General features: G+C 42.2%; 1 protein-coding gene across 10 annotated transcripts in view; it reads right to left on the bottom strand.

Moving 5' to 3' along the window:
* The window catches only part of LOC137414398 (synaptic vesicle 2-related protein), a 314,148-nt gene that overhangs the window by 167,873 nt on the left and 119,208 nt on the right, over window positions 1-27,067 (bottom strand). For all 10 annotated transcript variants that reach the window (XM_078780584.1, XM_078780583.1, XM_078780582.1 and 7 more), the window contains 3 exons: window positions 26,892-27,017; window positions 15,500-15,631; window positions 11,181-11,254 (listed from right to left, as the gene is read on the bottom strand). In XM_078780584.1, coding sequence (XP_078636710.1) covers window positions 11,181-11,254; window positions 15,500-15,631; window positions 26,892-27,017 — 332 coding nt within the window. The remainder of the gene's footprint in view (window positions 1-11,180; window positions 11,255-15,499; window positions 15,632-26,891; window positions 27,018-27,067) is intronic.

Raw genomic sequence — 27,067 nt, 5'->3', positions numbered from 1 at the left:
CTCTCGGTCCCTGCTCTCAAATGTTGTGTTTGTGTCCTTCCCCCTCTCTCCCCATCTTGTCTACCGCTCCCGATGTTATTTGTTTTATGTGTCTGTTTGTCTTTCTGTGTGATTAATGTTCGCTCGTTCATGAGCCTCGATCTTGTATACAAAAAAAAAAAAAAAAAAAAAAAAATGGAAAATAACATCGCACAGTTAGAGCAGGAGATTCCGAGTATCTTTCCATCCTGTGCCGCGACTTGTGCTATGGGTAGGAAGCGCTCTGAAGAGAAGGAGAAGGTACCGACGTCACGCTTTGCACAGACACTTCTTGTTGAGTACCCTGAAACTAAGTGTCAGCACACACAAGTCATGGATGGAGGCAATGTTGGCAAGCTCTTTGTAGGTGGACTGAACTTTGACACAAGTGAAGATGTTCTGGACTCTATCTTTGGCAAATATGGACCACTCTTGGAAGTGCTGCTGATAAAAGACAGGGAGACACAAAAGTCGAGAGGGTTTGGCTTTGTCACGTTTGAAAACACAAAGGATGCCAAAGATGCAGAAAAGGATTTGAATGGCAAGGATTTGGATGGTCGGACCATAACAGTAGAGAAGGCAGGCCATGGGCGTCGAGGGGGCTACAGAGGAGGAAAACGTGGAGGTAGTTGCAGGGGTGGCTATGGCTCCCGGGGTGGGAGTAGTAGTTTTGGTGGCGGCCGCATTCGTGATTACTACGGAGGCTCCCAGCAGCAGCAGCGCAGTTTTGGCAACTCTCGACGGGATGACTATTACGGTGGTCGCCGAGGTGGGGACCGCTACTCACGTGACTACAGCACCCGACTCTACAACTGTGATTATGATTTTTATGATCAAGAGAAGAGTTGGAAGCACTGAGTGCTCAGGAGCAGCCGAGCCGCCAAGATTCCTACACGGATTAACCCGTGAACTCCACGTTCCTAAATGCGTCCATGCAGTGAATACTGCCAGGCCTCACCACCCAACCACCATGAAACCTGGCTCTCAGCTCGGTCTCCTTCAAAAAGTGCAATAGATTTGTTTTGCTTTGGATTTTTGATCACAACCCCTTAACCTTCATTCCGAAAAATGAGAAATAAAAATCAGAGGTTGATGAGATGGAGTTTGGCTTTGCAGGAGTTCAACTTGGAAATTGAGCATGTAAAGGGCATGGACAATTTCATTGCTGATGCTTTGTCCAGAGTGAACTAACTTTGGGAAATATCTGTAGGTTGTTTGGAAGTTTTGTTGCTTTATTTTGGGGAACATTAATTATTGTTGCTCACGTGAATTGATAATTTTGGAGTGAGTTTTACTTTTGTTTGTTAAAAGAGTTTTTGCCTGCAGAGAAAGTTTTCACGATGTTCAAACTTTCTTTCTTGAGAGGGGGAAGTGTTACGGATTCGTCACTTCCGTTGTTGTGGTTTTCATCCACTGTAAACATTTTTGATTCCATGTACTATTATTAGTGTTGTCGTAAGGGAAATAGAAATTACTATTTTCAAAAGGTAAAAAGTTAATGTTTTAAATGAAACCGGAACCGGACGACGATGAAGAGGAAGAGGAGGAAGAAAAGGCAAAGCGAGTGAGTCGGACAAGAAGCCTAGCTGCTTTGAGGTCTTGAGCGAACGTTGCTGAACGAGAGTCACGAGTGAACTTTGGGTTTCCCAGGAGAGGGATTCCTGCGACAGAGTTGTTATCGCTGTGACAGATCAACCTGCGTGTCAGGTTTTGCGGTTGATTCTGAGGAGAATCATCGTAGTGCCGTTACGCCACGAGAACGGGCCTTCGGCCATTTTGACTCGCGCGCTTTGCGCTTCGCTCAAGTTTTTCACCGCTTCAACCATTTTCACCGCATTTAGACGTTAATCTGGTGTGTGTGTGTGTGTGTGTGTGTGTGTGTGTGTGTGTGTGTGTGTGTGTGTGTAACGTGGCTTTTGGAGTGGGAAATCTGCAGTTCGCTGATTGAGAGCCATCAAACGTCCATACCTAAAGGTGTGATTTCCCCGTCGCTTCTCGAGGACACCTCCGCCCATCTTTGGCAGTGTAACTGTCAACCCAACGGGATTCTGGTCTCGATACGACATCGTACGGACGATCACTGGAGTGGATCGACTTTGGCCTGATGCCGGATATACGACTTTGGCTTGATGCGGGAATAGAGACATTGGGAATGTTATTCTTTTCGCTCACTTGGAGCACAGTGAGTTTTATTGTACGAACCTGATGGTACCATCATAGGATATATATATTGGTTGTACAATTGATTACTATTGTTGTTGTACTGTTATTCTTGTGTGACCTTAATACAATATTTGTTTGTTGGTAACAATTGGTGTGGTTTCACGATTGATCTTTGACACAGAATAACACATCTTTCTGCGGTGACTCCTCTCGGGGCTCGGAGGTACACCGTGACCAGGGGGTTTGGGGAGGGGCACGTAACAATATATATATATAATATATATATATATATACATACACATACACACACACACACACACACACACACACACACACACACACACACACACACACACACACACACCTTGTTTTTTTACTTTTGTTTCTCACAATTCTATCTCTTATGATTTTCAATTCTTATTTAAAAATGCATTTAATTAATTGTACAGTATTGGTTGTTCCTAAACTTAAATAGAAATAATTTAAAGGATTGTTGTAAATGATGTTAATTTCACAACATCCCATATTCAACATAATTTAAATTGTAAACCTCAAAACATAGTCCCCTTAACTAAAGTAAGAACCTTAATCTGTAAGCAATTGACTGGTTTCCCGACTGCACAAATCCTCAGCTGGGCACCGTTCTTCCTCGAGGTTTCGATCCTTTCAGCCCAGGACCTCTCCAAACGGCGGATCCACAACCTCGATCATGGATCCACATCAATAGATGGTACATCAGTAGATCCACAACCTCAGTTGCGTCCAGGCAGTCAGTCAGCTCATCAATGCAACATCACTTATTCCAACTTTACTCGCTATAGGATTTAATGTATTATCATATATTTATAACTTTCCTTACACACTCTATAATATGATAATATCATTAAATCATGCACATATTACCTTAAATAAACCATATCTACCAGCGAGCATGACCACACCACCTACCTCTGGATCAAACTGTATTTTGAATGTTCAAACTGTCACCTATAACGGTTTTTTTCATGTCATGCATGCTGCCGGTCATATAACATATTATATAACGTCATATATAACGGTCATGCATGCTGCCGGTCATATAACATATTATATAACGTCATATATAACGGTCATGCATGCTGCTGGTCATATAACTTATTATATAATGTCATATATAACGGTCATGCATGCTGCCGTATCCTAACACACACACACACACACACACACACACACACACACACACACACACACACACACACACACACACACACACACACACACACACACACAGTTGTGCACGATTCTGCACACGATTGCGAAACCCCGTCTGTGTGGGGAGCAGCCTAATCCTAGGGACACTAAATGGTTGTCAGAAAGGGCAATATATATTGCAGACAGAAGACGAGAAGTGCACTCGGTAGGGAGCATACCTCTTCCTGGATGAACAGTTTACATTTTGTATCCCACCGAGACGGCCGGATCTGCATCCAGTCAACCAACATTTAACCAGTTTGTTCTCGTCACAGAACCAACTCATAAAAGGGGAAAGCATACACGTTTTGTCATAACCTGTCCTCAACTTTTTGAAATATCGTGCTATATATATATCGGTTTTGACCTGATCTCTCAATTGTGAAGAATGACGAAGATTATACCTCACCAAAATCGAATCAATTTTTCCTTTTCACACATTCAACCTGTCCACCAAGTTTCGTCCGAATTCGGCCATAACGTTTAAGATGTCCTGTTCACAGACAAACAATCACACACCGACACGCAAGGGTGCCAACATAACCTACGTCCACCTTCGGTGGCAGTGGTAAAGAGATGAAAACCAAAGGTGCATCAAGGGAGGGCATTAAGCGGCTGGATATTGACTTCCAACGACAAGCAAGGAAAGACAAAGATAAATATTTCAAAGAGACATGCATAGAGATAGAAAGTGGCAACAGAGGAGGAAAAAAAAAAAAGACACCTTTTTAAAAAGATCAGGAAGATCACAGGAATGTTTAGGTCTGGAATAGGTGGCCCGAAGAGTAGAACAGGAAAATATGTGACAGAAGAAACACAGGTCAAAGAAATAGGGAAGGATGACACCGAAACTTTATACAAACGAGGTAACCATATGATGACACCCTATGAAGAAAGAAAATATGAGCAAGAACCAAAAATGATAGAATGTAAGGTAGTTGTTGAACTAAAAAAAAGATAGAATGTTGAACCGTGGAAGAGCTGGCAAATGGCAAAGTACCAGATGCTGACAATATTCCAATGGAATTCTTTGAGGTTGTAATGGGAGGAGGCAATCAAAATATCAGCTATCTGTGCACAGATCCAGAGCAGGATTGTGTGGCCCAAAAGAGGGAAGCAGTCAGTCTGCGTACCATTGCCAAAGAAATGGGATCCAAGATATTAACGTTCAAATAACCAAACCATTGCCTTGATTTCACGTGCGAGCAACATTTTACTAAAGATCATTCAATCTTATTCAATTATTCACATATCTTATTATATTACACAATCATACACAATTCAATCTTAAATATATATAAATATATATAAATATATATTAAAAAAAAAAAAAAAAAAAAAAAAAAAAAAAAAAAAATATATATATATATATATATATATATATATATATATATATATATATATATATATATCATTTATTTTTACTTGTATTATTGTGACCCCAAATGGTACTTTGGCTATTAAAGTCACCACACAACAACATTAACTCCTTTACAATTACTATACCAAGTATCCCTTGAATTGTATCATAATTTAATGATTACACAGTTATAAAAGTTAATGAACATATGTCTTTTACCTGAAAATATTAATAATATTACATTCTATCGTACAATTTATGGCAATTTCTTTGAAGGAGATACCACATTCAAACGTCAAGAAATTGCCTGGAATCCAACATACTGTATCTCCATGACTTAAAAAAAAAAATTAAGCTCACCAAATTTTTTTTCTTTCCCAGCCCAGAATGTTTTTTGGTCGAAAAGATAATTTTGTTGATCTTTTCAGATCCCCTTTTAGTTTGGGATAATCCAGAATATCTGTTTGCGTTTCTACTGATATCATTACAATTACCTTTGCCTGATTCCTGGTTTTAACACAGATCAATTTGGTATTTTATAATGTCTACCTTTGGTATCTTGTTAACAATAGCTGCATGATAAATGTGACGACCTTGTCCTGCTGTATTTGTGCAGCTCTTTGGAATGTAGAACAGTCTCATTTAGGCCACACAGAGTAGTTTTACCCTTTTACACTTAATTTCATGGTGTCTCCATAGCAATGCCACGCAAACTTGCTTATTGTCTGATCATTGTGATTAGCAGCAGCAATGTAAGGCTGGCTTGAGATTTTGCTCCAGCACTAGAACAAACGCCATCACTTCGGGACCTCGCTCCTGGGTCATCACTGCATCCTGGGTCCCAACTGGATCCTGGGTCCTAACTGCATCCTGGGTCCTAACTGCATCCTGGGTCCTAACTGCATCCTGGGTCCTCACTGCAAGATTTGAGCTGATCGAGGGAGGACCTGTTTTAACTACCTGGATTGGCCATCACATGTGGCTGTTCTCACACTTTCCTCCCGGTTGAGGATGGGGACTCTAAACAAAAGGCAAGGCTGGTTACGTATGAGATTGACATTCTCTCCTTATTAGTCCCCTTACGGTGTACACCGGAGGGGACTATAGGTTTGCACGCCGTCCCTCCGTCCGTCACGCAAAGAACAGTTTTCCGAACTTTTTTTCTAAACTCTTAATGCTAATGATTTCAAACTTGGTACATGGCTTCCTCATGATAAGTTACAGATCAAGTTCGAACTTCACGACGTTTCGATCATTATTGACAAAGGTATGGCAATTTGAACTTTGGGAATTCTGATAATTCTGATGATCCTTAACTCAGTGCCATTTTAAGTTTTAATTTCCTTTAAAAACCAATTTCTCTGCAATAATAGGACCGATTGAGATCAAATTTTCACCAATCGGAGGGACTCGGTCTGTAGAATATTGTAATGGTAATTATGACGTCACAGGTCAAGTGGTTCGGCCGCCATATTGTTTTTCGTGAAAACATGAAAACCCCTTTTTCTTTGCAACGGCTGAACAGATCGAGGCCAAACTTTGCAGGCAGAATCGCATACCCATGACGAATAAAAACGTCAGCGAGCATGACGTCATGCATCACATGGTTTCAGAGTTATGACGTTTTTAAGCATGAACCTTTAAAATCGAGCTCCTCCCTCATTTTTGATCCAATCGCGGGGAAACTTCACAGATCTGTTCAGCATGTCAATCTACTAAAATGTCCATTTGGAATTTGCGATAGGGCACGTGGTTTGGCAGATATCGTTAATTAAACGAAAATATTTTTAAAATGGATATCTCTTGTTTATTCTAGAGTTCTCCTCAAGCCGCACCGCGCGCCCTCAGCCTCGTCTCGCGAACGTCAAAAGCACGACAGCGCGCGCTTTCGGGAGGGGCGGAGCCTAGCCGAGCAACATATATATACACATCGATCATTGATCGTGAACCGGAAAATATAATAAATTACTGATATTTAGCGACTCGAAAGGTTCTTTATCAACAACTTTTTTTGTCGTGCTTCTGCTGACCTGTCTGCAAGGTGTATAAATCGAAGTCCCGAGTGCGAATCACAGGTGAGCCCATCCTGAGGGAATTAGCGATTGGGAACGATTCAGAACCTGTGGGTAAATAAACCTTGGTAATTTCCCCAACAGTTTCCCGGACGACAGACTGCCGGTAGGGGACATGTATTGCGCTGCAATACATGTCCCCTGCCAAAGTTCAAAGTGCCATAACTTTGTCAAAAATGATCGAATATGCAAATTTATGCACGGTTGATGATGGTTTTCAAACTTGATCTGAGGTATGCTGAGACACGTGTGTCACACCTCGCCTCGTTGATAAGACCGCAAGGTCGCTCCGTGGAGCAGCATGCACGTATTGCACTGTGTGAATTATATAATTACCAACTCACGGTCTGAGGTACTAGCGATTCAAGAGATATCCATTTTTAAAATATTTTTGTTTAATTAACGATATCTGCCAAACCACGTGCCCTATCGCAAATTCCAAAAGGACATTTTAGTGCTGAACAGATCTGTGAAGTTTCCCCTCGATTGGATAAAAAATGAGGGAGGAGCTCGGTTTTAAAGGTTCATGCTTAAAAACGTCATAACTCTGAAACCATGTGACGCATGACGTCACGCTCGCTGACTTTTTTGTTCGTCATGGCTATGCGATTCTGCCTGCAAAGTTTGGCCTCGATCTCTTCAGCCGTTGCAGAGAAAAAGGGGTTTTCGTGTTTTCACGAAAAACAATATGGCGGCCAAACCACGTGACCTGTGACGTCATAATTACTATTAAAATATTCTACAGACCGAGTCCATCATATGGTGAAAAATTTATCTCAATCGGTCCTATTATTGCAGAGAAATTGGTTTTAAAAGGAAATTAAAACTTAAAATGGCACTGAGTTAAGGATCATCAGAATTATCAGAATTACCAAAGTTCAAAGTGCCTAACTTTGTCAAAAATGATCGAAACGTCGTGAAGTTCGACCTTGATCTGTAACTTATCATGAGGAAACCATGTGCCAAGTTTGAAATCATTAGCATTAAGCGTTTAGAAAAAAAGTCCGGAAAACGGTTCTTTGCGTGACGGACTGACGGACTGACGGACTGACAGACTGAAGGACTGACGGACGGAGCGATGGCGTGCAAACCTATAGTCCCCTCCGGTGTACACCGGTAGGGGTCTAATAAAGGGAATGAAGCAGCAACTTCAAATTATGTGGCAAGGCCCCCCCCCCCCCCCCTCCCCTTCCCACGCCTCCTGCCCCCAAGCCCTCTCCCTCCCACACTTCTCCCTGCTCTCAAATGTTGTGGTTGTGTGCTTCCCCTTCTCTCCCCATCTTGGCTTCCGCTCCCTCTTTTGTATATTTTGTTTGTCTGGTTGATTTGTTTGTGAAATAAATGTTAGCTCTTTCACGAGCCTCGATTCAGTATACAAAAAAATAATAATAATAATAATAAAAAAAGGCATAAAAGGCCTTAGAGGAAAGGTTTCCTGAATGTCTCTCAAATGTCTTTTGAGTTTAATGTCACAGCATTTTGATCTGCACAAAAAATGAATATAACAAGTACAGATACACTCAAAGTACACCGCCCCCATGGCAAATAATTAAATATCCTACAGCGCGGCATTGCCGGGTCGCCCGGCAATACCGCTGCGCAGCACATAGAGAGGGTATTGGGAGATAGAGGTGTACTATAATTGATTGATTAATTGCATAATTAAAATCAATAAATAATGATCATAAAATATGTTCTTAATCAATTGGCTAATAGCATACCTAAACTACCAGTGCTTAATTCGAAGCTATAACTTTTAGAAAATTAATTAAATAAGTCATTCATTGAAAATAAATAAATAATTATGTGACTAATCAATAAATAATTAATCGATTAATCAATAAATCAAAAATATCCTCCATAGCCACATCACTTGGTCACTATCGTGTCCAAATATTAGCTTCCTTGCTCAAAAGGTGCCTGAGATATTGCCCAGATGACAAAGAAAATAAATAAATGATTAATAATGAAAATAAAGAAATAATAATCATAAAATAATTAAATAATTCACCAATTGGCGAATAGAATACCTAAACCACCACCATTTCATCCGAGCCCTCTTTGGTTCCCGGAAATGACGTTATGCAGCGCTTGGTGATGGCATAGGAAAGGAGCGGTGTATAACAACCAGAGTGAAAACTGACTACTCCCTTTCAGCGTGCTTCATTGCCGAGCCCCCTTCATTGCCCGGCAATGACGTTATGCAGCGCCTGGAGATGGCATAGGAAAGGAGCGGCGTACAATAATCTAAGGCTTGATTGCTCCATTGAGTGCGTAGAGAAAATATATTTTCATAAAGATGACATCACTGGTGCCCAGAGTGCTTTGAGAAATGACGTCACTTCCCCCAATCTCAGTGGCTGTGGTTTTGGTAAAGTCAAGTCTGGTGTTGTCTCATGTATTTGTCTGCATATGTGTGCATGATTTATGGTGCATGTCCTCCTCGAGACTTAGAGCCTGTAAAAAAAAAGCTCAAGAGATTTGCATGCTGTACTAGGGTAAAATATTATAGCAGTCGGTGTATGTGGGTAATCACGTATTGCTGTGAATCACAAAATCATGCATGCTTGGAGTGTTTGTAAAGTGAAGTGTCTTTTATAATACATTGTTATATTTTTGCAATCCTGGAATTTCGTGGATTTGCGAATTATGGTGTGCTCTTACCTTAACCCCCTCCCCTCCTTTCCCCTGCCTCCCCTCCCCCAGCCCAGCTCCAAAGCTCATGTACACCACGTTTTAGAGGACATTTGGGACAACGAAGGGCCAGGTGAAGTTGTGCTCTCAACCAATAAAAATATTCAGTGGCAATTTATAAGATTGGAAAGCAGTAATCACGTAGTTCAGCATCTGAAAATAAAACCATTGTCCCATTTTTCTATTGGGGTTAAAATTTATTCACTAAAATTTTCAATCAAAGTAGTCTAGATGAAGTTGGAATAAGCAGAAACATGGTTGGTATTTGTGTACAGTAAAGTTTACAGAATTTACAGTACTAGGGCATGCCCGTACTATATATATATATCTAAAATTATATCCCCCCCCTCTATTTACATGAAATGGTTTGGTCCAAAGCGAACGGCTTGCGAGTGGTGACAATCCCCCCCCTCTATTTACATGAAATGGTTCGGTCCAAAGCGAACGGCTTCCGGAGTTTGGTAAAGAAATCGCCATCGCGTACACAAACGCGCAGGAAAGCGAATGAATCGCAAATTCGTTTTTATTAGTTTTAAAACATCGTTTAACGCCAACATAGCGCCAACATAGTTTGCAAACGTGAAATAAATGAATACGCTCTCAAATGTGCCATCCGAGGCAGAGTGTGCCCGCCACGTTCGGCACACGCGATCGTTCGCTGCTCTCCGATTGGTTGAATCGTTTTTTGGACATAGCTCGGTAAGTAATTGTCCGATTAATATGAAACCTTGAAAAGGCACATCCTCGGGTCCCCAGCAATATACCTGGCAAGTTAAAAGTATATCGGACCCGTGGTTGTCGAGAAACAGCGGTCACAGACAAACGTACAGACAGACAGACAGAGATTACTGGAATTATAGATAGACTAGGGCATGCCCGTACTATATCTATATCTAAAATTATATCCCCCCCCTCTATTTACATGAAATGGTTTGGTCCAAAGCGAACGGCTTGCGAGTGGTGACAATCCCCCCCCCTCTATTTACATGCAATGGTTTGGTCCAAAGCGAACGGCTTCCGGAGTTTGGTAAAGAAATCGCCATCGCGTGCACAAACGCGCAGGAAAGCGAATGAATCGCAAATTCGTTTTTATTAGTTGTAAAACATAGTTTAACGCCAACATAGTTTGCAAACGTGAAATAAATGAATACGCTCTCAAATGTGCCATCCGAGGCAGAGTGTGCCCGCCACGTTCGGCACACGCGATCGTTCGCTGCTCTCTGATTGGTTGAATCGTTTTTTGGACATAGCTCGGTAAGTAATTGTCCGATTAATATGAAACCTTGAAAAGGCACATCCTCGGGTCCCCAGCAATATACCTGGCAAGTTAAAAGTATATCGGACCCGTGGTTGTCGAGAAACAGCGGTCACAGACAAACAAACGTACAGACAGACAGAGATTACTGGAATTATAGATAGATATCGCTATAAAATATAGGTGACAACAATTGAGCAGTTATAATGAATAAAATATATTTGGGGAGCTGAGTGGAGTGGAGAATAAGATAAGTTTTCATAAGAGTTCCTGTGTCTTGCAATATTTACATTCAGCTCAGAGACCTTTTTTTAAAGTTTGTGTTAAATCTTTATTATGGGAAAATATGGCTGTAGCCCATAGGAGGACAAGTTCTGAAGCAACTCACCAGCCGAAGCAAAGAATTAAGGTAGTTCGTCTTTGTTGTGGCACAAATAAGTCTTGAATTTTTCCCAACTCCATCTGAGTAATATATGAGGTGTTTTATGGCATACATGGTACATATAATACTGGAAAGAAGTACCAATCAGAAAATGAATACATAATTCCACATACAATTGTCCCCAATAAATAACCGTTCACTTATCACTAGCCAATAAAATGTTGTTACGAAAATATCCATTTTTCTTGTAAATCGTTAGTTTAAACATACAGGGTGTTAAACTTTAATATGTAGTTGCCAATTTAAGCACAGAACCAGCGGTTTGTGTGGGTGGTACAACAGAATAAAAACTATAACTGTGAGCAGTGATAATAGGCTTCCAGGCAATATGGCGGCCAAACCACATGATGGATGACATCATAATTTTCAAGAAATTTTCTTCATCAGTAGTCATTGCTATCTGTAAAGTTTCATATCGATCAGTTGGGCGGTTTCGAAAAAGAGGATTTTTAAAAGGTTTAAAAAAAATCCAACATGGCCGCCAAACCACGTGACTGATAACATTCTTTTTTGCAAACTTTTATCACCATGGGTAGTTAATCATATGTTTAAAATTTTGCATCGATTTGTTCAGAGCTTTCGGAGAAGTGTTTTTAAAGTTTTTCGTTAAATCCAATATGCTGAAAAAGGTGAAAGTTAAAAAAAAAATCATCAAGCACTAATTCACATAAGTGTCTATAATCAATTAACGTTTCATAGAGCAAGGTAGCGATAACGGTTTTTTCGGAATCGTCTCCCTAACATTTTGCTTAGAAGAATGATGATCCTTACGAGAACATTAGGATTCCAGAGGGAACCTCGCTGGAAGTCGAATAAGAAAAAAGGTCAATTTATCCACCCTGAAGATGAAAAGATGCTAACGTTTTGAGCTGTGCCCTTTGTGAAACATCTTTTGACCGAGGCTAAAACCAGCAGTACCTTTTCATCTTTAATGGTGGATACGTTAACCATTTTATTCTTGTATTGTTCACCACTCCTTTTTTATGCCATCTCTAGGTGCTGCATGACGTCATTGCCGGGCACCGAAGAGGGCCCGGAAATGACGCGCGCTGAAAGGGAGTACTCAGATTTCACTCCGGTTTCTTTCTTGTTTTCTTGTTTGTTTGTCTGGGCGATATCTCAGCCATCCTTTGAGCTAGGAAGCTGAAATTTCGGCACAATAGTGAACAACTGCTTTGGCAAAAACGGTATTTTTTGTTTTTTGATTAATCAATTAATTGATTGGTTACTTAATGTCGATTAATTAAGTACTTATTTATTTCCTTTCTCTTCTGGGCATTATCTCAGGCACCTTTTGAATTGGGATGCTGATATTTGGACGTGACAATGACCAAGTGATTTGGCTGTAAAGGATATTTTTGATTTATTGGTTAATCAATTAATCGATTAATTATTTAATTATTCGATTAATGACTTCATCAATAAAATAAAAAAGTTACAGATTCGGATTAAACAGTGGTGGTTTAGGTATTCTATTAGCCAATTGATTCATTATTTAATTATTTTATGATTATTATTTATTTATTTTCATTATTAATCATTTATTTTCTTTCTCATCTGAGCAATATATCAGGCACCTTTTGAGCTCGGAAGCTGATATTCGGACACGACAGTGACCAAGTGATGTGGCTATAAAGGATATTTTGGATTTATTGGTTAATCAATTAATCGATTAATGATTAATCAATTAATTTTTTATTTCTATTAATGACTTAATTTTCAAAAAGTTACAGTTCGGATGAAGCACTGGTGGTTTCGGTATGCTATTAGCCAATTGATTAAGAAAATATTGTATGATCATTATTTGTTTATTTTAATTATGCAATGGATCAATCAATTATTGGACACCTCTCCCTCCAAATTCAGTCTCTATGAGCTGCACGGCGGTATCACCGGGCACCGCAGGTGCTCCGACAATGCCACGCTGGAGGATATTTATTTATTTGACATGGGGGTGGTGTACTTTGAATGTACACTACTCACAATAAGTTAGGGATATTGTAGGAGTGAGTTTTTTTTTTTTTATAGGGGTTAGGGTTAAGGTATTGAAATCAAGAATGCTGTGTTTTGTCACACTCATTAATAACCATAGAATTAGGACCAACAACAACATAATTAACACACAAAATCAACCACACCGAAGCACCTGCCAATATCCCTAACTTATTGTGAGTAGTGTATCTGTACTTGTTTTAACTTTAATAACTCTGGTTATACATGTGAAAGAGACAAACTGTAAATGGCATGTGAAAGCATAATTCACATAGTGGTGTAAATGTTGATGTTGTTGGTCTTGCCACGAAGGGGATGCAAGACTGTTGCAATGCCCCTATCTGTGTCTGTCTGTCCGCATCTATATATTTCCGCTTTAAAAATGTTTTTCTCTGCAACCACTTGTCCGACTGATGCAAAACGTTAAATATAGGAGTGCCTCCCCTTGGAGATTATTTTATTGCTAACTGTGACATCATATGTTACATGGTATGGCAGCCATATTGGATTCAAGGGAAAAAATAGGACAACATTTTGTTCGAAACTTCTCAACAAAAAAAATGGAAACTTTTTATATTTCATCAACTCCCCATGCGGTATATAGGGTGATAGCGATGGCATCTTTGGAGAAGTGGCATAACAGCCATAATTGGTTGAATTCAAATTCTTATTAGAAAAATCCAAAACTTCATATATCTGATCTATGTCCCAATGTGAGTGAAGAATTAAATTTATGATGTACATAACCTATGCCAAGAAACCAGGTGGACCACGATAGCAGTGTGCCATAATAGTAGCGTGTTCAGTTAACGATGGTATTTTTGTTCAGAATGAACACGTGAGACGAGACTATGGGTGACTATCCCTCCACAAGTGCCATCTAGTTAATGTTGTGTTATTGTTGTTGAATCTACAATATCCCTCCATTTCCTGACCAGTTCTTAATTTTTTTGACGAGGCAACATTCCACATCAATGGCAAAGTCAAAACCTACAATAGCCACATTTGGGGGCACCAAAACCTAAATAAATCTGGCAACATGAAAGAGACCAAAAATCAATGTCTCTCAGGATGTCAGGCATCATTGGATCCTTTCTTTTTTGAAGAAGCACCAGTCAATGGTGAATGGTATTTTGCAATGTTGCAGTATTTCTTTCCTCTTGAATTACGATGATTACATCTTTCAGATAGCACCTTCTTCCAGCAAGACAGTGCAACCTGCCAATATGCCTCGGATGTACGACAGTTCTTGGATGTGCGAATGGTCCAATTAATTGCTTGGCCACCTCGGTTTCCTGACCTGTCCCCCATTGGAATACTTTTGATGGGCTATGTTAGAATTGTCGTTTACTCAACAAAACAACACCAACTGCCAGCCTGAGGATGAACTAGACTTTGGAACATGCATTTGCATGTCTGCTCACCATGGCTCTAAGCCATTGCTTCAGTCTTCCCCCGATGGGAGGTTAGTTCAAATGAGGATGAATGCAGAATATGGAGAGATCATTATTTTAAGGGATGAACCACTAATAGTTAAGCAGAGGAAGAGTTGAGATGCAAGAAAAAAAAGGCAGAGAGTCAGGAGAATTATGATACAATATGTCAAAGAGTTGGGTCTTGGTGATGAGAGAAAAAGGAATTGGAAGGATGGAAGTCAGAGACAACTTTGGAGTTGGCTCATATAAGAGGAAAGTACTGTTAGATACTCTTTGGTTGAAGGTCACAATCTCCGTGTGTCGTCATATTTGCCTAGCCCATAGCTGTGGTTGATAATACTCATATCTCTTGACATGCCCTTCCCAACTATTGCTGCAGGTGTCTTCCAGCACTGAGTAACCTCCCAACAGGCCTGATTCCTCTCTTTGTTTTTCTTTGTCGTATTACCACCTAATTTTATCTTATCCCTTACCATTGTTCTTTAGCTTCCCATGCTGGCTCCTTCACAACAACGCACCTCCGTACAAGACCTGTGATGCACAGAAGACAATTCTTTCATAACTCCACCCACCCCCTTCCTCCCTATAGCCCAGACATTCGAAGTGCTGCTCCATAACCGATCTGCTGACAGCTTACCTTGACTGAAGTAAATGACATGTGGCTGAAACGGTAATATGAAAACTTGTATTTTACTGACCAATTTGAAGAACAAATGTAGCAAGCACATCAAAGTTAAGAGACACTTCCATGAAAGTTGTGTCTTCGACTATTGTGAGTATCTCATTCCTATAATATTATAACAGCTGTAATATTAGTTATGTATTGTGCCATTGTACCTGCTCGGACGTGGTCATGAAAGTACCCACTGGGAGCATCGATCCATTGTAGCGTGCAATGCGTTCAAATGTGGCACGAGCCTCATCAGCTCGACCAGAAAAGAGATCATAGCGGGCACTCTCAGGAAGCCACTGAGAGGCAAAGCAACATGAAGTAAAGTCAAAAAGCAGTTCAGCAACTACATGGAACAAATTATTGCTTAGATTTTTTTAATTCAGAATTTTGGCATTTTCCAGGATATCAAAATGTTATTAAAACACATTAAAATGAAAATAATGTTTTGCCATACAATCTATGTTAAACGTATTAGGGGAAGAATGCAAGTTCAGCATTTCAAGCATCTGTTTTGACACATGAGTAAGATGATCATGTTGGCTCTGGTCCCACTACCAAAACAATCAGATAACTTGATTATCAAGCAATTCAATAATTACACAATGTTGTTGATTGCTACTGACCCCTTGGCCAAAGTTAATTCAATAATTCACCACTACCCCCTTTAATTACCATTTTCTGAGACGTAACCCTTCATAATTACCAGTTTTTAGGACACTTTTGTCATTTTTTAGTTTCCAAAGGATGAATGAAGAAGTATCACAAAGCTCTTCTCCAGGGACCATTGTCCATTTCAAAATCCGTTTTTTATTATCCCTCAATTAATAATTTCCACAAGTATCAACAAGAAAGTGCAATCAGATTGCAGATACCTCACCACATTTAGTCAGCAGATAGGTGTATCCATCATAAGAATTGTGGGTTTAGACTTTAGACGTACAAGCATGAAATTTAGCACAGTCATAGATAATAATCTAATGAATAATTCCAGATATGGACCCACCGCGAAAACGTCCTATGGTAGCCATGGCGGCCATTTTACAAAATGGCCGTTTTGACCGCGATTATTTTTTACCGGACGACACAAATGCTTCTTTATGTTCTAATGAAATGACTCTAGATACACATATATGCCATAATTGTATTCTCCAAATGACCACAATTTGCATTTGTGTTGCCAGCAATGTCAATTAACCCACCAAGCACTGTAACGGTAACTTATATTACTAGATAGTTCCAGTTTGATCTTGTTTATACGTCACAATTTTCTCCACCACACTGGCACAAAGCGGTACATTTCAAACTAGCTTGTTTGCACTTGCATCGTCCCTTGCAACCCTTTTTGCATTTACAACAAATCAGCTCCCTTGATGAAATGCTGGCTTCAGGAAGCATGGACCACAGGGGTTTCCAGTTGTGGGGATCGATCCATCCCCAATCCCCAGGTGAGGGCAGATCCATAACAACTTTGAGCATGTTTCCCCAGCAGTGGCCACCCGTGTGCACAGCCCTCTTGATTTGTTGTACCAGGGCTCCTCTGGTAGGGGGAATAGCTTGCATGGCTCGTCCTTTCTTCGTGAAGAGTGCTTGTCGAGCTTCGTCTATGTTGACGAGATTGCTGGTGCGATCGTAGAGAAGAATGGTGAACCGCTCGAGCACTGCCACAACGTCATCAGAGATGTCTGCTGTCCCCGTGGAGAGATGAACTAACGCTGGCGTCAATTCGTCAAATACTTTCCAGGTATCCCAGGCTGTATTCTTGCCCCTTGTATTAAATGACGAGACTGTGTCACACCCTGTGTATGCATGGAACATCGGGAGGGCCTGTGACCTGGGCCTGTGACTGGGCCTGTGACTGGGCCTGGACCTGTGACATCGGGAGGGCCTGTGACTTATCTGGTCCGAGGAATGCTGCAATTTCATGTGCTGGAATATACCTGAAGTGCTGGCCTGTCCCAAAGGCCACCCAAAGCTCCTGGATTTTGAGTTTGGTTGTTGCTGCCACAGCCAATACCACTATATCTGTATCCACCGTACGCAGAAGAATTTTCTGAAATCCATCACGGACTGCATCCGCGAGATGTATCATCATTCGTGTATCAGCCTCCTCATGGTCACATGGGGCAAGATGACTGGTGTCGCGTGCGGGAATGCACGTCACATCTGAACCATCCGTGGTGACTATCTGCTTATCTGATACAAGATGTGTGATGTGTTTTGTCAAGAAGGCAAACAGTTCTGTTTTGTTTGCATCAATTCTCAGGAACTGCTGCCAATTTCCTGGAAGAACAGTGGATCCGTCAACTCTCCTTCGAATGCCTTTCCCACGTTTGTCCCTGGCTTGAGATTTCAGGCTGTTGTCACGGTACTGGTCCCAGACTATATCCACATGACAGGCTCTTTGCAAGTGACCTTGTATGTGTGGCAAGAATACTTTCAGCGCATAATCATCAAAGGTTTTGGCAGCAACTGGTTTCAGAACGTTCACCAACACTGCCCCGTCAAGGATAGTGACGTCAGTATCTGGTTTTGGAGCATCACCTCTGACCTCTGCGCAACTCTCTAGACACACCAATAGATCTGATTTGGTTCCCAGTCGTAACGTCCCAAGCTGAGATAAAGACGGGGGACATATGCTTGGTTTTCATGGCGGAAAAATTCTGCAAGATCACCATCTCGTGTTTGAGACGCAATGTAGAGTCTTGAGAATAAAGAGCAGTCACTCTTTAGCGAAGTTACTTGCAAACCTGTCTTGGATTTCTCTCTTAGAGACGATCGACTAAACAATGGGAGTTTAACATAGAAAATCATTTTCTACACATTTTTTCCTATCTATAGACACCAATGAGAAGTATATTTCGGGGGGGTGCACAAGACCCCTATCTAGCCACTAGACTAAAAGCGGCCATTTTGTAAAATGGCCGCCACGGCTACCATAGGACGTTTTCGCAGTGGGTCCATATCTGGAATTATTCATTAGACTATTATCTATGACTGTGCCAAATTTCATGCTTGTACGTATAAACCCACAATTGTTACACCTATATGCCTGACTAATTGCAGATTGCAGATGCCTCAATTCTGTCTTTGCTTCAAAATATTGTGTCCACAACCCACCCTTTGGAATCCTCGATTTTGCAAATAATAAACTAAAAAGATGTCATGCATTGCATCTTCCACCTGCAGAAGCATAGCTTCTTCCAATAACCTCTTAATTCTTAGACCTGTAGATCCATTAGACCCTTTTTGGACACTTTAGACCCCTTTAAACTCCTTAGACCCTTAATACCCTGAAGACTTCAGAACCCCAAAAACCCTAAAAAAAAACCAGACCCCATAGAGACCGAAGATGCTTTACAACCCATAATTAAACGGAAGAACAAATACTGCATTGGAGTCATCAGAAGGAACCCGAATAAGTAAAGAGCAAAGACTGAGACTTCAGGAGGAACCTGGATAGGATTTGGGTTTCACAGGCTACTCCACTACCTTCAAACCCATCCAGGTGCAGCCAAGTGAGCCTGACAGAAGAATTCACTTCTCCAAGACAGACGAAGAAAGAGAATTATAAAGTAAAAGACAAAATAAAAGAAAAAACAAGAATTATAATGAACAAGCATTCTGAGTATTGCGCTGCAATACATGTCCCCTACCGGCAGTCTGTCGTCCGGAAAACTGTTGGGGAAATTCCCAAAGTTCAAAGTGTCATAATTTTGTCAAAAATGATCGAAACGTCTTGAAGTTCGAACTTGATCTGTAACTTATCATGAGGAAACCATGTACCAAGTTTGAAATCATTAGCATTAAGAGTTTAGAAAAAAAGTCCGGAAAGCTGTTCTTTGCGTGACGGACTGACAGACGGACAGACTGACAGACGGACAGACTGACAGACGGAGTGAAAACCTATAGTCCCCTCCGGTGTACACCGGTAGGGGACTAATAAAGAGAATATTTGAAAAAGTAGAAAGAAATGTGAAAGGACCAAAGATCAAAGATATCAGAAGAATCCAGATATATATATATATATATTTCAGCAGTTACTCCCCAGGCTCAAACACAGCAACAGGTACAAGACCCCTAAGATCCTTTCAACCCTTTATAATCTGAAGACCCTTTAAGACCCATAATACACCTAAAACCCCTAAGATTTCGGTGCATTTCGGTGCATTCGGGTTCGGTTGCGAGAGGACGCTGGCGTTGCATATTCGCCGCTTCTCCGACTGGATGGATGTACAGGGTCTGCTTCTACTTTTCTGACCTGACATCTCACACCTGTCCTGCCTTTTCACACCCGCACGTGCCGCGTGTTCTCCGGCTGGATAACGGAATCTGCTTTTGATGGTACGGAATACGGAATCGAAAGGCCCGCTCCCGTTGTTTGTGGCCGTGGCCTTGTTTGCCGGTGGCCTTGTGGTCTTGGTGGCCTTGTGGCCTTGTTTGCCGCTGTGGTCTTGATTAGCGGCTGCAGTCGTTTGCCGCTGCGTTTGCCGCTGCGTTTGCCGCTTTGCCTCCTCGACCTTGGCCTCGTACTCGTCCCTTCGCTCCTGCCTGGCATGGCTCTGAAGTACTCCGCCGCAAGGCTTCTTCTGCTCAATACCCGCTCCACCCCATCATGCATCTCTGCCATCAAATCAAATGGACTCCTCCGACGACCCAGGTACATTCACCGTGGCTCCGGTCGCAAGTTTGTTTATTTGCAATCAGGTCACTCCATCCCCGTCCTCTGGTCGGCTCAGCGCACTCTCACTCTTCGTCCCAGCGCACCTGGTCACAGCAACCCACACGATCGCACCTCTTGCCTACGAACCCTGGCTAAATCACCTGAATTCATCCCTGCTGTTCAAAACAACATCAAGCTCACCCTGTTCAACACCCGGTCCCTCAACAATAAATGCCTCATCCTGAACGAATACATCCTGGATAACAAACTGGACTTTCTCTGTCTCACCGAAACCTGGCAACAACCTCTGGACTACTACACACTCAACCTCACCACACCCAATGGATATTCCTACGTCAATAAACCACGCTCGGAGGGCCGAGGTGGTGGAATTGCCGTTATCCACCGTCAAGACATCAAGACCAACCTCATCTCCATCTCATCTGCTCCATCATTTGAACACCTGGCTTTAAAACTCTCTGGTCACACGCAGTCAGTCATGGCTGTCGTCTACCGCCCTCCCAAACCACACCCATCATTCCTGTCTGACTTCTCCTACTTTCTGACCCAGCTATGTTCCCTCTCCCCCTCAATCCTCCTCCTTGGTGATTTCAATATCCACATGGACTCCACTGACTCCACAATAACCACTGACTTCACTGATTTACTCACCTGCTTTAACCTCACTCAACATGTCGACTTTCCTACCCATATCCGTGGTCACATTTTGGACCTTGTCTGCTCCACTGGATTAAATTTGCACCATCTCTATGGCTCCGACCTCACCCTCTCTGACCACTTAGCCATCACTCTGACCATCAACATCCCCGCCCCAACACCAAGGCATTATCGCACAATCAACTTCCGTAAGCTAAACGCTCTTTCACCTACCTCATTCTCATCCACCCTCTCTGAAAAAATGTCCACTTCTCCCTTCATTGACCTCCACACCCCTTCCGACCTCACTGACTACTACAACCACACTCTCTCCTCCTGCCTTGACCAGCTTGCGCCTGTAAAAACCAAAACAGTTTCTTTCACCCATTCTGCTCCCTGGTTTACCCCTGAACTCCACCTGATGAAAACTCGTGCTCGCCAACTTGAAAGACTCCGCAATAAAACGGGTCTGACAGTTCACTCCCAAGCCTACAAGGACCACATACAACACTACAAAGATGCCCTCTCCCGCGCCCGCTCTGCCTACTACTCTCAAATTATCCACTCTGGCTCCGGAAACCCAAAAGCACTCTTCTCGACAATAAACAAACTCCTCCGCCCCCTGAACACCACCACCCAGTCATTCACAGTAGACAACTGCATCTCCTTCCTCTCTTTCTTCCAACGCAAAATTGACAACATCTACAACAGCTTGACCACCGCCGCACCCGCTCCCCCTCCAACCACCTGCCCCCCCCTTGTCCTGCCATCCCCTGTCTCGGTTCTCCCCAATCTCTCCTACTGACCTCTCTGAACTCCTCATAGGAATGAAAACTGCCACCTGCACTCTTGACCCCATCCCCTCCAGCTTTGTCAAAGCCTCCCTCCCTGCTCTCTCTCCACTTATCATTGCAACAATAAACTCCTCCCTGTCTACAGGCATCGTCCCACCTTCCCTCAAAATTGCTGCTGTTACCCCCATTCTAAAAAAACCTGGTCTAAACCCTGACACCCTAAACAACTTCAGACCCATCTCCAACCTACCCTTTCTGTCAAAAGTTTTGGAACGCGCTGTAGCCACTCAACTCAAACATCATCTCTCTGCCAATAACTTGTATGAAACATTCCAATCCGGATTCCGCTCCAACCACAGTACTGAAACTGCTCTCCTCAAAATCACCAACGACCTTCTCCTCTCCTCTGACGCTGGCAACCTCAACATTCTCGTCCTCCTCGACCTCAGCGCTGCCTTTGACACCATCGATCACACTATCCTCCTCACCCGACTTGAATCCACCTTTAACGTCACCGGCACTGCCCTCTCTTGGATTAAATCATACCTCTCTGACAGATGCCAGTTCATCTCCATCAATAACTGCAAATCCCCCACTGCTCCCCTCCCCCAAGGTGTCCCCCAAGGTTCAGTTCTTGGCCCCCTCCTCTTCATCCTTTACCTGTCCCCGCTCGGTCACTTAATCCGCCGTCATGGTCTCCAATTCCACTGCTTCGCCGATGACATCCAGCTTTTCATCTCCACCAAGTCCGTCTCCACCGACACCCACTCTATCCTGACAAACTGCATCACTGAAATAAAATCCTGGCTTCAAATCAACTTCCTCAAGCTTAACTGTGATAAATCTGAAATAATCATCATTGGCCCAAAAACGCTCACAAAATCCACCCATAACTTTGCCCTCAACATCGACGGTATCCCAGTATCCACCTCCCCTCACATCCGGAATCTTGGCGTCATCTTTGACCAAACCCTTTCCTTCGACAAATACACTAAACAGATCACAAAGTCAGCCTTCTTTCACCTGAAAAACATTGCCCGTCTCCGCTCATCCCTCTCCTCCACGGCTGCAGAAACCCTCATCCACGCCTTCATCACCTCCCGTCTGGACTACTGCAATAGCCTCCTCTATGGTTCACCCTCAAAAATCACCAATAAACTCCAATACATTCAGAACTCCGCTGCCCGTCTACTCACTCATTCCCGGACCCGTGACCACATCACCCCCGTCCTTTACAAGCTTCACTGGCTCCCCATCCCCCAGAGAATCCAGTACAAAATCCTCCTCTTGACATACAAAGCCCTCCATAACCTGGCCCCATCCTACCTGGCTGACCTCCTCTCCAGACACACTCCCACCCGCAACCTCCGCTCTGCTGGTACCAACCTCCTGACCCCCTCCATCCGGACCAAATTCAGATCCTGGGGGGACAGGGCCTTCTCCATCGCTGCTCCCACCCTCTGGAACTCACTACCTCACACCATCAGAGACTCCTCCTCACTCACCACATTCAAAACATCACTAAAGACCCACCTGTTCAACGCTGCATTCAACATTCAACCCACAGCATTTAACCCCTGACTATCTCTTCTCCTTCTCCCTCCTTTTGCTTTAAATATTTCCCTATTGATTCTTGTCTTGTCTTTTTGATTCTTGTCTTATATATATGCCGTATATCGCTGCTGTTTGTTTTCTTGATTCTTGTCTTTTTGCAATTGTTGTTTTCATGTATTGTTATGCATTATGTTTTCCACTCTGTCAAAGCGCCTTTGGGCTTCTGGAAAAGCGCTATACAAAATAAATGAATTATTATTATTATTAAGATCCACCAAGATCCCCACAAGTTACTGTACAAAATGAAAACGCATCACTACATCTGTTAGTGATATTAGCAGCTGCTCCATAAGGCATCCTCCAAGATGTTACACAATGAAAACACTCCACCGCATCCCCATGGAAACAATGTCCTGACATTCCCGGGATTTTCCACAAATAAGGAACCATCCGGAAACAATCCCCCCTTTTCCCATTCAAACAATGACCCCACATTTGCGGATTTGACATTCTCACAGGGGTCATGTCTCACAAACTAGTAATTAATGGGGAGTCGTGGTGAATTATTTCTTTAATTTTTGTAGAGGGACCAGAACAAATTAACAACATAATTTAATTGTTGTATTAATCAAATTATTGATACTAGCAGAGTACCTGCCCCACTAGCGATCTTGTTCAAAGAACGCAACACGTTCTTCTGACACACTTTTATTTGGGCAATGTATGGTCAACAGACGGCTCCCTCAATCGCTCCCCAAAAAAATACAATAACCCGGGTTATGTGCATGAAGGAAACACATGGACTGCTTATAATTCAAAAGACCTCACTGCACTGGAAACGTGGGAACAGGAATACTGTATGCAAGGATGGGAATTGTAATGCCCACCTTCCACCTGGAGGGAGCGCTACACAATACACATTGAGAGAGAATTTGATTTGTGTTCCCCACTCTCCATACTCCCTCACCCCACAAGATCACTGGCAAAGATAAAAACACCCCTACACACAAATTGGGGTCATGCTAATCCCATGTAGCATGTCTGGATGTAATTGGACCAAAACTCAAAGAGGAGTAGCGTGACAAACAAACACACAAACACCAGTCTGTGCATTATAGTAAGGATATACACTACCGGTCAAAAGTTTTAGAACACCTCAATTTTTCCAGTTTTTATTGAAATTTACACAGTTTAATGTCCAGTGAATAACCTGAAATGGTACAAAGGTAAGCAATAAACTGCTCGAGGTTAAAAAAAAAAGTTTAGGTCAGCAAAAACGGGAAAATAATGTAAATTGCACAGTTATATTGTAAAAAATGGTCTTCTTCAGGGAACAAGTAATGGGTTAACAACTTACAGCTGTTCTGCAGCAATGTAAGTAAATTAAGCCTTGAAAGTTGATGCAAACAATTCCTACAGGTGTCCCAACCTCTGCTGATTACTTGATTACAAACCCCCTGTCTGTATTAAAGCAGTATTGGAACAGACTGTTATTACACCCCTCTGAAGCATTATTTGGACAATATTGCACTGCAGGAAGTAGTATATTGGAAACTGGAGGAAACTCTGACAGGAAGAGGTCTGGCAGACCCAAAGCCACAACAGAATCAGAAGACAAGTTTCTGAGAGTCAACAGCTTGCGTGATGGGTGGCTCACAGGACAACAGCTTCAAGCACAGCTTAACACTGGTCGAAGTAAACAAGTCTCAGTTTCAACTGTGAAGAGAAGACTTCGAGCTGCAGGTTTGACAGGTCGAGTGGCAGTAAGAAAGCCATTGCTAAGATGGCAAAATAAGAAAGAGGCTTGCCTGGGGTATGAAGCACCGCCAGTGGACTACTGAAGCCTGGAAGAAGGTCTTATAGAACCGATGAATCAAAATTTGAAATCTTTGGTTCAACACACATGGTTTTTGTACGCTGTCGAGTAGGCGAAAGGGTGGTTCCTCAGTGTGTGACACCAACTGTCAAACATGGAGGAGGAAGCGTGATGGTCTGGGGCTCTTTTGCTGGATCCAGAGTCGGCGACTTGCACAGAGTGACTGGCACCCTGAACCAAAAGGGCTACCACAGCATTTTGCAGCGCCATGCAATACCCTCTGGTATATGCGTAGTTGGTCAGGGGTTCATCCAACAGCAAGATAATGACCCTAAACACACCTCCAGGCTATGTCAAAACTACCTTTGAGGAAAAGAACAAGACGGTAGGCTTCAAATCATGGAATGGCCAGCACAGTCTCCAGACTTAAACCCCATCGAGCTGGTTTGGGATGAACTGGACAGAAGGGTGAAAGCAAAGCAACCTACAAGTGCAACACATTTGTGGGAACTTCTGCAACAGTGTTGGGAAGAACTTCCCGAAAAATATTTGATTTCCATTGTAGAAAGAATGCCACGAGTGTGTTCGGCAGTTTTATCTGCAAAAGGATGAATACTTTGTCGAGTCAAAAATTTAAATTAAATTTTGTTAAACAAAATGATTCTATGATTTCTTTTTTATCTCCAATTGTTTATTTGTTCTATGCTTAATTTCAGAGTACATTGAGACATTACACTGCATAAATTTCAATAAAAACTGGAAAAATTGAGGTGTTCTAAAACTTTTGACCGGTAGTGTAAAAACCTTAGGTATGTTTCTCCTTGATATCGCTTGCCAAGCCAGCCGTTCCTTATCTACTGTTTTGTTGGTGTACATGCTTGAGTGCTTAGGTCAATTGGCGAGCACTCTACAAGCTGCTTAGTTCTTCGTTTGCAAGCCATGGTGATACACAGCAAAAGTACTCACATTATCACTCTGAAGACCCTTAAAGATCCTGAAGATCCAAACGACCTAAAATACCCCTAAAAACCCCAAAATCCTTAAAGACCCCGAAGACCCACAAGACCCTTAAAGACCCCAAAGACCCTCAAACCTATCCGGGCTGGGGGACAAAATTCCGCTCCCCCACTCCAACTAAAGTTCACGTTAACTTCCAAACCACCGCTGATTTACCATCCACAGCTCATCTGTTGCTGATGTACCGCTGATCAAAATAGCCCAGCCGAGATAGGGTTAAAGACCCCAATGACCAGAGGACCCAAAAGACATTAAAGACTCCAAAGACCCAAAAGACACCAAATACCGTTAAAGACCCAAAAGACCTTCCAAAATCCAACTGTATGTAGCTCTCTCAAGAGTTTGATCATTGGAGTCATTAAGTGTTGTATCTGAGAAGAACGAGATTGTTAATTGCGTTTGGAGTGAAATATAATAATAAGGTGTTGAAAAACACAAGACCGCACGTATGTTACGTGGAGGTGTAGCTAGTTTAATTGGTTTTGGCAGAGGAGCTAGAACCAACATTATTATACTACTCACATGCTTACTTGATGAGGAACACGAATATTGTAAAATGGTAAAAAGAAAATTTAAAAACTATCATGTCAAGTCTAAGCATGTTCACTTTAGCCTGAAGACCAAACTGCATCATAAAAAGCTTGTCCAAAGAGTTATACAATGTAGCAGGTTAGCAACGTGAAACAGAATATTGACTTTGCATAAGGGTGCCTTCACATACACGGATTATTCTTACGAGTCCTTACGGATCGCCAACTCGTAGTCAATCGCAAGCATCCGTAAATAACGGAAGATGATTTTTGACATGTCAAAAGTTGTTGCGAGTGGTGACGAGTTATCTACGGATACCAGCGAGTTATTTACGGATGCTTGTGATTGACTACGAGTTGGCGATCCGTAAGGACTCGTAAGAATAATCCGTGTATGTGAAGGTTGCATTACAGAACATGTCAGTGACGTCATCATCTACAAATCAAAATGACGTTTTTGGCATATTAGAGAAACAATTTCTACAATGTTCATCCATTTTGTTTTAATGGCATGGAATGGCTTCTTACAAAGCAGACGATAGTGATGAAAAGCAGAGGTATGCTGCAGGCAAACATGAACCACTGCCATGACATCATGGTCAGCATCCAGGAAGCCATACCGATCATGCATATTGATCCACAGGGCCAACCCAGCTGCACAAAAGCATCATCAAGGTTTGCATCACCACTCAGTTTGGAATACT

The sequence above is a fragment of the Myxine glutinosa genome, chromosome 6 (genome assembly GCF_964187855.1).
Source record: "Myxine glutinosa chromosome 6, kmMyxGlut1.1, whole genome shotgun sequence".
Lineage (NCBI taxonomy): Eukaryota > Metazoa > Chordata > Myxini > Myxiniformes > Myxinidae > Myxine > Myxine glutinosa.
Note: the sequence above shows the minus strand (reverse complement) of the source record. Positions and strands in the feature narration are given on the sequence as shown.